Raw genomic sequence first — 11,760 nt, 5'->3', positions numbered from 1 at the left:
AAGTGAGGAGGCAAAGATGAAAGAGTGACAACAGTATTTCTGTCTAGGGGGCTGAACCTATTACAAAGGAAAAAGTTAAGTCATAAACCGCTCTGCAACAATGGCAGAGCACTAGCTGAGAAACGTGGATGCTGCTGGCTGACTCACAGCACAAGCTCAGACAACTGCTCACCAGATGTGTTTGGCTGTGTGCGTGCTACTATGGCTCTGTACACAACCCATCACATATCACAACTACATTGCTTAGGGCGGGCTGTGAGAAGCAGAGAGGAAGGCCAGAGCACAGTTGACATTTTTCCTTTTCACTGTTTGTTTTATATCCTCCCACTCCTCATTTTCCTCCTCCTACACCCTGGTGCTGCATACTGATGAGAAAATACTTGGTTCAGACCCAAGCAGTTATTTTTGGTTATTAAGGTTGATGCGGGCTGCCCAGCCTACACTTTCTAATTTGCTGGAGTTGCATAGTGCTGATGGTTTTGCATTGTCAGCATTTAAGTATTTAAGGGCATATTCAAAAAGGATTCTGAAAAGAAAATATGCATGTACACATATGTGCATACAGATGTAGATGAGTGCATGTACATTGCCTTCAATCCTGTATATCGAATTAGGTGAAATGTCTTTTGTCAAGTTTCCCAAACATCCTGTCCTCTCCAGCTCTTACAGACACACCTATAAAAGGAAAGTAAAATGACAAAGGAAAGTATCAGATGATGGAATGAGAACATCCTGTTAGGAGAGGAGTATGCAGCTAGATGGGTATGCATACAAGCAGTATCACAAAGCAATATGAGTCTTTCTGTCTTGGAATGTGAGGTCTTTTGTAAATTAACACAAAAGACTCTGTGATGAAATGAAGCAAGAAGTGAGCTTTCTCCTCACTGTTGGTGGGCATCAAATATTAAAGAAAACTCCAATCCCTAAATGCAGTACTCATCCTCCCTCCAGTCTTTCAATACCTCCAATAGCAAATCACTTCCTAGACCCTGACCTGCTCAGCACTTTTTCATGCTGCAGGTGAGCACTGCCTGAGGCCTTTTCACTAATTTTGTCACAACACAACTCAGCCTCCAAGTGTGAAGCCTGTTTTAGACTAATGCTTGATATTGTGCTTTCCTGGTGAAAGATAAGAAAGGATATGCAAGTATGTTGTGGTGGCACATCACAGGGACATTGTATCTTGGTCTGCCTGGCTTTGTACCAGATGTATTGGTTGGTGATGTCAGGTGAGGCAAGGAGTACAAGGAGAGAAAAGACTTAGGACAGCTTGTGATATTCTGTACCTGTTCTCTTCAGTGATAATTATCATCAGCCTTCCAGAATTTGAGATGATTATGGATAATTTACCTGAAAAAAATCCATCTGAAAGCTAACTTAGCATCAACTCCTTTCAGATTCCTACTAGAGGTGACAACTGCCAAACCTTAGGCTTGGACAGAGAGTATGTCAGCCTCATTAATTCATGGCAGGAAAGTAACAGGTCTGGTTGATAGCAAATTCAAGCAGAAATGTGTGCTAAGTTATTGCTGTAATTTTTATCATTATTTGTTTTAGGTAACTTATTCGAGGAAGACCTTTCTGAGAGCTCACTTCTGTTGCCAGCTTCCTTCTACAGTCAAGTAACAACTGCATGTTTCTTTTAAAATTGCCATCTGCATCACAAGCCTAGATGCTGACAGAAGCACTGCCTTTCAGATAAGTTGCTTAAGGAGGTCCTGCAGTGGATGACTTGCTGGTGTTGTTTTTTACTGTGCCTTGTGGGCGAGGAATGTTCTGTGGATGTCCATATGGGCAGATGAAAATTAAGTCTGTCCTGGTTTAGGCATCTGAATGGCTATCTTTCACAGTTTTCTGTGATAGATACCCAAGGATCTTCTGCACCGGGATTTGTCAGTCATTTCACATAACAGAACACGAACCAGACTGCATCCCTGTCTGCCCAGGAGCTGTATTGTGTGACAGCTGTCATAACAGCAGCAGCTCTATCCCCCTGGCTGCTGGGAAAAGACCTAGAAAGAGGTCAGCAATTCTGTGTAAGGATGTATTCACAGTACTCATTCCCTCCTGGAACAACTGAATTTTACTTTGCTCACTTTAAAAGAAGGACTTGGACATGTTTTGCTCTAGAACAGTGCTTCTAGGAAGTCACTGCTTTTCTTTTTTCCCCAGTCATCACTGTTCAGTTAGACTTACGGGGAAGAAGCCCATTTGCAACTACCCCGGATAGACAGAAGGGCTGACCGTGAGAATAAAACTGCAGAAGATGATGACAGTGTATCAAGGCTCATATTGGATGCTTAGAGGTCTCCTGATCTACAGGGCATGTGGTTCTACCTGCCAAGAAAATTGGTGCTTTCCTCCCTCCTTGCCGACCTGCAATAGTCTCTGCCTTCCCAGAGCAATACTGACAACACTCACACGCCTGTAAACACCAGCAAACCAAATACACTAAATCTATGCACTGCTATTTTTGGTAAGCTAAAGGAAAAATAGCAGCCTGCACTGGGAAAGCCTGGGAGTCTGCCAAGGCCATGATGTAAAGCTTTCCATGTGAATGCTATGGCTGAATCAGTAAAAGCATGTCTGACTCAGGATATGCTGTAAGATCTTGCTTTCTGAAATTAAATCCCTCCTCTTGCACAGAGAGGTAATATTTCATGCTTATTAACCCTTTTTACTCTGCAGAGGAGTGAGCATTATAACTACATAATTCAAAAGCTTCATTTAATTTAGGAGGAAATGCTTTGTTCAGTATTCAGCATTTGGCTGCTAACTACAAAGTCTGAATCTACTAATGAAGCCAGAAATTCCCAATGGAGAAATAATGAAAACCACTGGTATTTTCCTAGAGTCTTTATTTTTAAATCACATCAGTGGATGCTTGCAGAACAGTCATATTCAAATAGCTGCTAGCTCAGAAAAGGCATGGACTTTGAAAAATACATTTCCATGTTTCCCAAGTTTTCTTTTGTGTCTGTGCTCCTTCAAATAGACTCCTGGTTGATTTTTCTTTTCCTTCTGTAGCACACAGATAGGGATTTAAGCAAGGCAGTCCTCAAGAAGGAAAAGAATTCAGCAGTGAAATAGTTTTCCATATAACTGAAACACAAATGGTCTCCCTCAGCCTCTCCCCAACACTCTTGCAATAAAGGCAATTAGAAGAACTTATCCAAGCTCTGATACAACAGATTTCAGGGAGCAGAAAACAATATGAAAAATATGCAAACTCCTTCACTTACTAAAAGTTGTTGCAGGACTGCTTTTAGGACCCCTCTAGGTAGGACAGTGTTTTTAATGGTAGAATGTTGAGTAATAAGAAACAATTGCCTGAATGACGCAGGAAATCTGTTTTGAGGAATATTAAACTTAGCAGAAACCATGGTACTAAACAATAATGCAAACACTTAAGACTCAGATTTTTGGGATTGGGTTGATTCTTTTTTTCTTTGTTTGTTTTGTATTTTTTGTCCTGTATTTTTTGTTGTTGTTGTTCGTTTGTTTGCTTTGTTTGAAAAAGTTTTCAAAGCATGATGCTACCCGTACTACCTCCTTTTTCCTTTAAGTATCAGCTCCCGCTTTCCACACCTCATCTGCCTCTTTTCCAGGTTCTGTTCCTTTATTTCCTGTAGCTCTTACCACTTCTCCAAACTATTCTTTCTCTGTTATTATCATTTCAGGCTCTTTTTTTCTTCACATCTACTTAATTTATTCTGTGCTCCTACTTTCACTGTGGTATAAGCCAGGATCTGGCAGGGACCAGTGGAAAAATTGAGCACACATTTGTGTACATTTGGGACTGTGTTGAGAGGCAGTTTCATCAGGCTGCCTTTGGGCTGGTGCCTAGCCCTTCAGATGTCTCCCTGGAAAGCTCAGCATGCTTTGGAGGATATAGAAGATGCTTACAGGTGATATTTCAGTGAATGGGAGAGAAAAGCTTCCCAAGAATGTAATCTCCACGGCTAATAAGGAGATTCTAGACTGGTGGTAAAAAAACCCCATCGTGTACATTTTTTATAACTGAATGACAGGTCTGACCATCAGCAATGTGCCTAATACACCAGACAAATGGAAATAGAAGTGTTTTTTAAAATAATGATCAAGAGAAAATTCTATGCACTAATTGCTTGAATACTTATTCACAAACCATGCATAGAATATGTGATGCAAACACTAACAAAGAATATAAGAAATAATGAAAGTGATTACAGATTTTTCCCACTTTGTAACAGTTAGCTGACCTCTTAAGTGTCCTCGCTTTCTTCTAGGATACTGCACTTCTCAACACTTGCATACAACTCTGAGCCATGCCTTATAGTTATTAAACACAGCTGAGCATCCAGTCTGCCCAGAGACAAAGGCATGAAAAGGTATAAAGATTTCATGTCTTCCTTTGTGAAATGTTGTTTTTGGCTTGAAATGAGGGATTTCAGACTTGATTGACAAAAGAACTTTTGACCTACTGCATACTACCACTATCATCACAAAACTGCTGATTATTCTTCAGCGGTAAGATTTGCTATTCAAACAGGGAAGACTTTGAAATTTAGATACATTTTAGGTGTTATAGGCTGTTTTAGGTGTTTAGAGAGACCTTGGTGTTTTGAGCATTGGTTCTAATCTGGAAAATGGATGAGATGCCAACAGAAATTCAAAAAATAACAGAATCATGTGTGCATGCTTCTGTTGCAAAAGCATGACATGAACACATGGCTTCTCCAAAATAGGGTGCTGTTCTGGAAAGCCAGCAGCCCCTAATGTGTCTCTTACAAGGTGTTCTGTTGCCCATCATGAGTACTAAAAGGAGGCCCATTAGTGCTCTGACCAGCCAGAGCATCTGGAGCCTGAGGCTTGAAGGCAGCCATGCCCTGGGTAGGCAGCCATGCCAATCCCTTCCTGAGGTTGGCAGACAAGCCCTCAGGTTTGCTTTGCACTACTGCTTGTGGTGGCTGGTATCAGGTGTGCCCACTGGAGCTGCCACAAACTGGGGTCTTCATGGTGAGAAATGTTTGTGGTCATCAACTCTCTCCACACTCTCCTGCTAAAGAAATGGGCTCATTGGGAAGCAGCACCTATGTTTTCTTTACTTCTTGCTGGAGTTTGCTGACATGGAGTACTTCAGCCAGTGAAATGGTGTGTACAAGAGTTTGTATTAAGGATGAAAAGTGAAATAAAGTCGTATTGAACTGAGTTACTGCTTCCCATGACAGCTGTTTATCCCCTTCAGCGATCTTTCTTCTGCTTCTCTTACTGAGGCCATTTAAATCTTTGGGGCTTTTTAACCTTTTTTACTTCTGTCAGCTACAGGAGAGCTCTCCTGTGACTGCTTGCCCTCCTGACTCTCTTGCATTCAAGGCTGCATATTTGGCCCAAGCTGTTCTTTGTGTGTTGCTCCTCCATGAATCTGCCTTATGGCTTTCCTCTGGGGGACTGGCACTGACACATATTTCCTTCTAGCAGCATCCTGTTCAATTAGTGCTCTATGACAGGTTGCTGTCCCTACTCAGCTGCAGCTGGGGAGTAGAAACATAAGCCTCTCTTTTGCTTGGTAGCCCTACAGAGGCTTCTCCATCAAGATCTGAATCTCTGGTGAACAACTGAATCTCATTCCTGGCTCATTTGCATTTTATGCCTAGCATCTTACTTTGCATTCATCTATATTTATGATACATCATAGTATACAGGCAACTCCTATCAGAGCAATTTTCTTGATGTCATTAGCGTCGCTGGTAACTTGCTAAACGAACAGTGAAAGGGTTTAGGAGGATTCAAATAACAATTAGATAATTATGTCTACAAGAACAACATGACATTTTGTAGCTAGACAAGTGCGGTGAAAAATGGTGCCAGTGATATTAACAGAAACATGGTTCAGGTGGAAATCCAGAAGTTTAACTGATTCTTTAAACTGACTGGAGTTCTACCGGGGCTCATGAACCCCTTTCCTACCCTATTCACCTGGATCTGGCTCTTGGTGTTTGTTGCTCCTTGCTCCATGTTTCCCAAATTTGCTGACTGTTCAAGACTCAATGCACCTGCTACCAGCATTCCCTAAACCATGTTTGTTTCTATGCTAAATATTTCCTTTGCAGTTTCGAGAACTGACAGTGACTTCAGTGGGTTGAAAAAGGACACAGCTTCTTACCAAAGCTTAAAGTGAGCAACACCAAACATACTACATGTGCTTTTTATGGGATTTATGTGATATGCACTATTAGCTTGCCAAAGGGAAAAGAATTTGGAAAAAAATAAGGTACTTCAGAGCTAGACATGCATGTTGTTACTTTAAATTTCTTTAAAATGAGAGTAAAGCAGATTATAGTGAAAAAACAGTAGTACACACTGGAGTTGAATTAAAAAACTTGCTTATTCCTATGGAGTTTCATGAAAAACTTTGGAGAAAAACAGTAGTGAAAGGATACAAAATACCATTAGGCAAGATTTTGCAGGAAAGGATTAGCTGCTACCATTGCAAAATATAAAGGAAAGCAGATTGTTTTATTTTATTTTTTTCCTGTGTTTAAAAGTCCTCATTACAAATATGCAAGAGTACAGAGATACACTGTCCCCCACTATATCTACTCTTTTTCCCCTAAGGTGTCACATCTTGAATCGGTATTTGAGCACCTGGTGAAGAGGCATGGCTGGCTCAGGGATCACAGAAATGTTGGCACCTGTGCTCCCCATTTGACCAGAAGGGGGTGGACCCAGGTTGAAACCAACCTGGACTCATATAAGGACCAGGCACTATGAGGAGAAGATCACTTGGATTTAGGCTGTTTTCTTTGAAAGAGTGCTGAATAGCCAGTGATCCCCTTTCTAAGACTTTAGGAGAGCCAACTTTGATCTCTTCAGGGACCTACTTGGGGCTATCCCAACATGAGGGAACGGCCTCACGTTGCAGCAGGGGAGGTCCCCGCTGGATGTCAGGAAGAACACCTGTGCTGAAAGAGCGGTCGGGCACCGGCACAGCCACCCGGGGAACTGGGGGAGTCAGCGTCCATGGAGATGCTCCAGAAGCGTGGGGATGTGGCCCTGAGGGACGTGGGCAGCTGGGGGGTGGTCAGTGGGACTTGGTGATCGTAGAGGTCTTTGCCAACCAGAGAGATTCTGTGATTCTGTGAGTCGTTTATTGGAATGAGTGGTACAACTATCAGCGGCCAACAGCCCACAGGCAGAGCCTGGAGAACATCACGGCAAGACGTAAATGCTCAACTGGGACACTGCTGGAGCCACAGGCCCCATAGTGTTCAGGTGGGGCCAGGAGGGTGGACGTGCCGCCCAGTGCCTTTGGCAGCACCAATACGCCGGGTTCCAACAGGGCTGCGTCCGGCACCTGGCCCCTCACTGTGCGCTGGCTGCAAGAGCCGCCTCCCCCCTGCAGCCCCTCCATCTACAGCTGCAGCACCATTCCCTCATGGCCAAGGGCATCAAGACGTGGTGCATGACCACCCACACCGGCGCTGGGCGGAGCTCGACCAGGCGACACCGAGCCGAGCCTGCAGCTGTGCTGCTGTTACCGTGCCACCCTCTGTGACGCCATCACACCTCACAGGGCTGAGGGCACCCAAGAATGACGTCAGAATGGAACGGCCATTGTGACGCGTGGGCTGCAGAACAGAGCTGAGGCTGCGGGGCTCAGTCCGAGCTCAGTGCGACTTGGTGAGGTGAGCAGGGAGGAAGGGGCTGCCTGAGGCTGCCGAGGGAGGGAGGCCGGTTCCCCAGCGCTCGGGGGCCTGAGCCGCCAACTCAGCCTCGTCCCTCTTCTCCCATAGGTTAGCACGCAGAGGACGGAGCCCAGCAGTGATGGGACAGACACTCTGCACGTGGTTGCGGTCGACGCGCACGGCGTGTGCGGAGACAGAGGAGGATGCCGGCTCAGAAGAGCCAGGTGAGAGCCAAGTATCCCTGCATGCATGGCCCTGCCCCTCAGCTGGCACAGCCGGCACAGAGCAGCCCCTGGGACAGCCCAGGGGGCACCTGGCCCCGCAAGGCGCTCACTGCTGTTACTCTCTCCTCTCCAGCATGCGTACTCTGTGGCCTAGAGGATGAGGACTCGGGCATCCTTGGGCACAAACAGAGGATTCACAGATTGTCTTATCATAAGTTTTGTGCGGTGAGTTCCCTTGTGGCTCCTGCCACCTTCCTCCCACCAGTGATTCCCTCCTTTCTGCCCTAACTAGACCGTGCTCTTTCCTCCTGTACAGCGATTTGCCAACGGTCTTTGTGAAAACGTGCAAGATAACACCGAGGCACGTTTTCGTTTTGAAGACCTGACGCGCACAGTGAGGGAGGCAGAGCAGAAGGTGAGCACTGGACCGGAACAGGGAGCTTGGTGCCAGGAGAGCTTAGCCTGGTCCCAAGAAAGCAATCCCAGCCCCTCCTCCCAGCTCCAGGAGACATTCCTGCTCTTGCAGACCAGCCCTGTTCACCAGGCAGCTCTGCAGAGTGCCACCCAGCCCTGCCCGCATCCTGCGCCCTGCCCAGAGGTGCGGGGCCCGCTGCGTAGGCCCTGAGCCTGCAGCTGATGGGGGCTGCTCTGCTCTTTCCAGCTCTGCTTCGTCTGTGACATTTCGGGGGCCAGCATCACCTGCGCAGAGCCGGGATGTGAGCGCAGCTTCCATCTGCCCTGCGCCTATGAAGGCCAATGCGTCACCCAGTACTTTGGGTTGTACAGGTAAGAGCTGCCAGGTGTGGCCTGTGGCCTCCAACCCTGCTGTCAGCACCAGCCAAAGCAGCGAGGAACGCGCTGTAAACCTCCCAGCAGCCTGACAGAGCCAGAGCCAAGGCCTGGGGCTCCTTCCCGTTCCTCTGCCCTCCTCGCAGCCCTTCTCACCTCGCCCATCCCTTCCATCTTCCCCCAGGGCCTTCTGCTGGGAGCACCGCCCGCAGCAGGCAGTGCAGGCAGCACCGGAGCCGGACACGACCTGCATCATCTGCATGGAGACCGTAGGTGACAGCAGGTCGTACGGCACCATGGTGTGCCCAGCCTGCCAACATGCCTGGTTCCACCGGGCCTGCATCCAGGTAGGAGCCCTCCCCTCGACCTGCGGCACCGCAGGCGCTCAGCAGCACCAGGCCTGGCTCACACCCACACTGCTTGTGTTTCTGCTGCAGAGAATGGCCCTGGGCTGTGGGCTTTACCGCTTCCACTGCCCCAACTGCAGAGACGGATACACGTTTCTGCGAGACATGCTGACTCTGGGGATCCGCATCCCAGAAAGGTTGGTGTCTTTCAGCCAGCTCTTGAGATGTGAGGGCACAAGAGCTGTGCCTGCCCAAGGACTGCCCCGGCAGGCCTGGCGCTTGGCAGCCATTAACATGGGCCTATGTGCCAGTGAGAAGCTGGAACCAGGGATAAGGTGGATGGGGATGGATGGATTTCATGGGTTAGTTTTAGTCCTGGGCCAGTGAGTGCTCATCACATTCCCTCCCTTCTCTGGTAGAATTCCAATATGGTGGGAAAACGTCGCCTATGCAGGACTGGCAGTTTGGTACCGACGCTGCATGGCCAGCGACTGCCATTACCCCCTTGGCAGACTGCAGTCAGGAGAGGGGTGAGTGAGCTCAGCTGCCCTCTGGGGCTCTGCGTGGCATCGCAGCCTCACCACAGGCTGGGGGAGCACAGACCGAGCACCAGAGCTGTGCCGGGCACTCCCTGGCTCAGGGCACTTTGTGCTCACGGCCACAACCCGTTGCTTTCCACAGGCCTTGGGAGCTGCTCCTCTGCAGCTCCTGTGCTGCACGAGGCACACACCGCCTCTGTTCCCACCTGAGTAACAGCACATCCATCTGGGAGTGCAACGTCTGTGCTGGAGAGGGCACCGGTAAGAGCCAAACAGCCGCGTGCTGTTGGGTTGGGCCAGGCGAGGCCTGACAGCGGCTGCTCAGAGCGGCCTTGCTCAAATCCCTCCAGCCCGGGACAAACGGGAGCCAGTTCCACCCCATGGCTGGAATTCCATCCTGCTCACCTTCCTGCCTCCCCTTACAGCCTCCAGCACCAGCTCAGGTCTTGCTGGCCTCAGCAACACCAGCCAGCAGCCATCTGAATGCTCTGCGACACCAGAGAGCAGCAGCTCTGGCACCACCAGCCAGCAAGGCCAACAGCCATCTGAAAGCTCTTTGACAACAGAGAGCAGCAGCTCTGGCACCACCAGCCAGGCACCATCAGAGCCTGCTGATCAATCCTGCGTGCCTGAGAGCAGCGGCCTGTCCATCCGGAGCAGGACAGACCGCAGGAGAACCACTGCACGTCTACGCCAGGAAGAAAACAGCTTGAATGAGTCCCGGGGACGCCGTGGGAGAACCCACAATGCTGCCTCGATTGCCCAGAGCAGCAGCGCAAACTCTGCCAGCCAGGGGACATCTCGGTCCTCGAGGCACTGCCCTGCACTTGGATACAACCGCAGGTGCAGGCAGGGACAGCGGGCCCGGACAAGAAGCCGCTCTCCGTTGCGGCGCCGGGCCCCAGAATCTCCGAGCCGGCCCCAGAGACACCGCGGGAGCAGGCAGGCAGCAACCCCAGGTGCTCCGAGCTGCACCCGCAGCTCCTGCACATCGGCAGCACCGGGGTCCTCCAGGGCTTCCACAACAGCCGACGGAAGCCCATCCAGACACCCGAGGCGGGCCCGCACTCGAAGCCGCTCGCCTCTCCATCGCGGGGCTGCGGAGACCGACAGCCAGCCCCGAAGGCGCCGCACCAGCCGGTCCAGGCGGCGAGGGCCAGCCCAGGGGCGGAGCCGCTCCCGGGTACCACGTCGGGCCCAGCACATCACCGGCCGGCCCTGCTGATGCCGTGGGAGCAGCGTGCAACCGACATGCCGGCACCGATCCTCAGAGTCCATCCCAGTGAACTGAGAGCTCTCACAGGCCAGCACCCGCGGGGACCATTGGACTTGACACCTCATTGGCCTTTTCCAACTGATAGCAAATACTCGAGTTTTTCCAACTGATACTCGAGTTTTTCCAACTGATACTCCTACTCGAAAGAATGACCCAAAAACAGTGATTAAAATTCATGATTCTGACCATCTCAACCCATTTGTGACACTGAGTGCCATAAGCAAAACCCATGGCAAACAGCACACTGTGATAGACATTAGGAATGTTTCAGCTGTTCCTGTAGATCAGTTAACATCACCAGCCGGCCCTACTGATGCCGTAGGAGCAGCCGTCTACAAGCTCCAATCCAATCTCTAACCCTAAACCCTAACCCTAATCCTATCCAATGTCATCTAAATCCATCTCAATAAAACTTAATTCCCTTATGCCACTGTCAGTTTGGTTCTTTTCTGCCTTTCCCGAGGTGGGCACCTTTACAGAATCACAGAATTGTAGGGGTTGGAAGGGACCTCTAGAGATCATCGAGTCCAACCCCCCTGCCAAAGCAGGCTCCCTACACCACGTCGCACAGGTAGGTGTCCTGGCGGGTCTTGAATATCTCCAGAGAAGGAGACTCCACCACCCCCCTGGGCAGCCTCTTCCAGTGCTCCGTCACCCTCACCGTAAATAAGTTCTTGCGCACATTCGTGCGGAACTTCCTATGCTGAAGTTTCATCCCATTTCACCTAGTCCTGTTGCTTTAGGGCCTGGATCCACGGGCTTCCCTTCCCCAGCACCCAACCCATTCCTTCCTCCCCGCAGCCCAGTTCATGCTGAGCTGGGTTCTGGCCCCGAACCCAGCGGGGCGCAACATTTCCAACGCACACCGTGGAGGAGGCCAGGCTGGCAGCTGCAGCCCCGTTCTGGGGCACACATCTT

At 49.4% G+C, this 11,760-nt stretch overlaps 1 protein-coding gene across 1 annotated transcript; it reads left to right on the top strand.

Annotated features, from left to right (window-relative positions):
* The first annotated feature begins 7,806 nt into the window (after positions 1 to 7,806).
* On the top strand, positions 7,807 to 10,791 carry LOC140264566 (uncharacterized). Its single transcript, XM_072360420.1, has 8 exons — positions 7,807 to 7,902; positions 8,184 to 8,306; positions 8,553 to 8,677; positions 8,865 to 9,027; positions 9,118 to 9,224; positions 9,447 to 9,557; positions 9,709 to 9,846; positions 10,074 to 10,791. The coding sequence occupies exons 1-8, from the start codon at positions 7,807 to 7,809 to the stop codon at positions 10,789 to 10,791; spliced, it is 1,581 nt and encodes a 526-aa protein (XP_072216521.1).
* The last annotated feature ends 969 nt before the right edge of the window (positions 10,792 to 11,760 follow it).

This window comes from Excalfactoria chinensis, chromosome Z, assembly GCF_039878825.1.
Source record: "Excalfactoria chinensis isolate bCotChi1 chromosome Z, bCotChi1.hap2, whole genome shotgun sequence".
NCBI lineage: Eukaryota > Metazoa > Chordata > Aves > Galliformes > Phasianidae > Excalfactoria > Excalfactoria chinensis.
This window is presented reverse-complemented; position numbering and strand designations above follow the sequence as displayed.